Here is a 1,051-nt window from a genome sequence, read left to right on the forward strand (position 1 = left end):
TACTTCACCAATTGTGAGTCAGCAGAGGCAAAGAATTTGGTTGACAAGGCCATGCTCGCTGGTCCTCAAGTGCTCAGAAACTGCCCTTTAGGCTGGTCTCAGCCCCCCCCCCCCAGCAGGGACCAGAGCCTCTTCCTGATCTTGTGAATTCTTGATGCCTTAGGGTGTATCCCTGAGCTGATAGAGAAGTAGCCTGAATCCTGGGCTCTGGGTCTGTGTTGGTATTCAGTTCCTGGGTGCTCGGCTCTGGGTACCCACGACACCTGAGGGAGGCTCCCTGTTTATGAGTCTTAGCTGAGCACCTGCAGCCTCCATGATGGGGCCAGGACCCCTGAGCTGACCACAAGGGTTCAGTGATCCAGGAGTTACAGCTGAGGGGTGTCTGGGAGCGGCTGCTGCCCTCTTCCTGGCCTGGGCTGTCCAGGGCTAAGGCACAGGCCTGGACATGCTTGGTGGCACCTGCTCATCCTAGATTCTAAGATGACATCTGGAGGGAGGCCTCAGGTCCTCTAGGCCCCGAGGAGCTGGGCTGGGCTTGGGGACACCATGGACATAAAAGGCGCCCAGAGCAGGTGGCCACACTCTGCTCCTGCTCACCACCATGGCCTTCCTCGGTCTCCTCTCCTGTGCCATCCTCATCGGGGCCGCCTTTGGTGAGTATTAGGGTCTGAGGGACCACCCCTGTCTGGGAGACTGGGGAGTAGCCCTGAGACCCCAGTGGACTCAGTCTGGTTATCACAAGGGGCTAGCTCAGTTTTGAGGTCACCAGGGTTCCAGATGAGGGAAGCTCAAGTCCCCTTTCCTGCACACTTAGGTTCAAGTGTGCAACCTGAGTTTGCAGGAGAGCAGGGCCTTCTAGGGCTTTCTGAGCCCTCTGCCAGGCCTCCAGAAGGAGCATCTGGGCTCGTCAGAGAACAGAGGCCCTAGACGTGGCTCCCGTGGGGCTGTGGGCACAGAGGCTGTGAGGGGTGTCAGTGCCAGGACCTGCTCGGGGATTTGTTTCTCTTAATAGAATAATAATAATAGGATAGAATAGAAAAGAATAGAATGG

At 56.9% G+C, this 1,051-nt stretch overlaps 1 protein-coding gene across 1 annotated transcript in view; it reads left to right on the forward strand.

Annotated features, from left to right (window-relative positions):
• Window positions 1-601: 601 nt before the first annotated feature.
• LOC101633206 (chymotrypsinogen B-like) overlaps window positions 602-1,051 on the forward strand; it is a 14,206-nt gene continuing 13,756 nt past the window's right edge. The window contains exon 1 of the mRNA XM_004690374.1: window positions 602-653. Within this exon, the coding sequence (XP_004690431.1) occupies window positions 602-653 (52 nt within the window). The remainder of the gene's footprint in view (window positions 654-1,051) is intronic.

This window comes from Condylura cristata, unplaced genomic scaffold (assembly GCF_000260355.1).
Source record: "Condylura cristata isolate star-nosed mole 26May11 unplaced genomic scaffold, ConCri1.0 scaffold00028, whole genome shotgun sequence".
Taxonomy (NCBI): domain Eukaryota; kingdom Metazoa; phylum Chordata; class Mammalia; order Eulipotyphla; family Talpidae; genus Condylura; species Condylura cristata.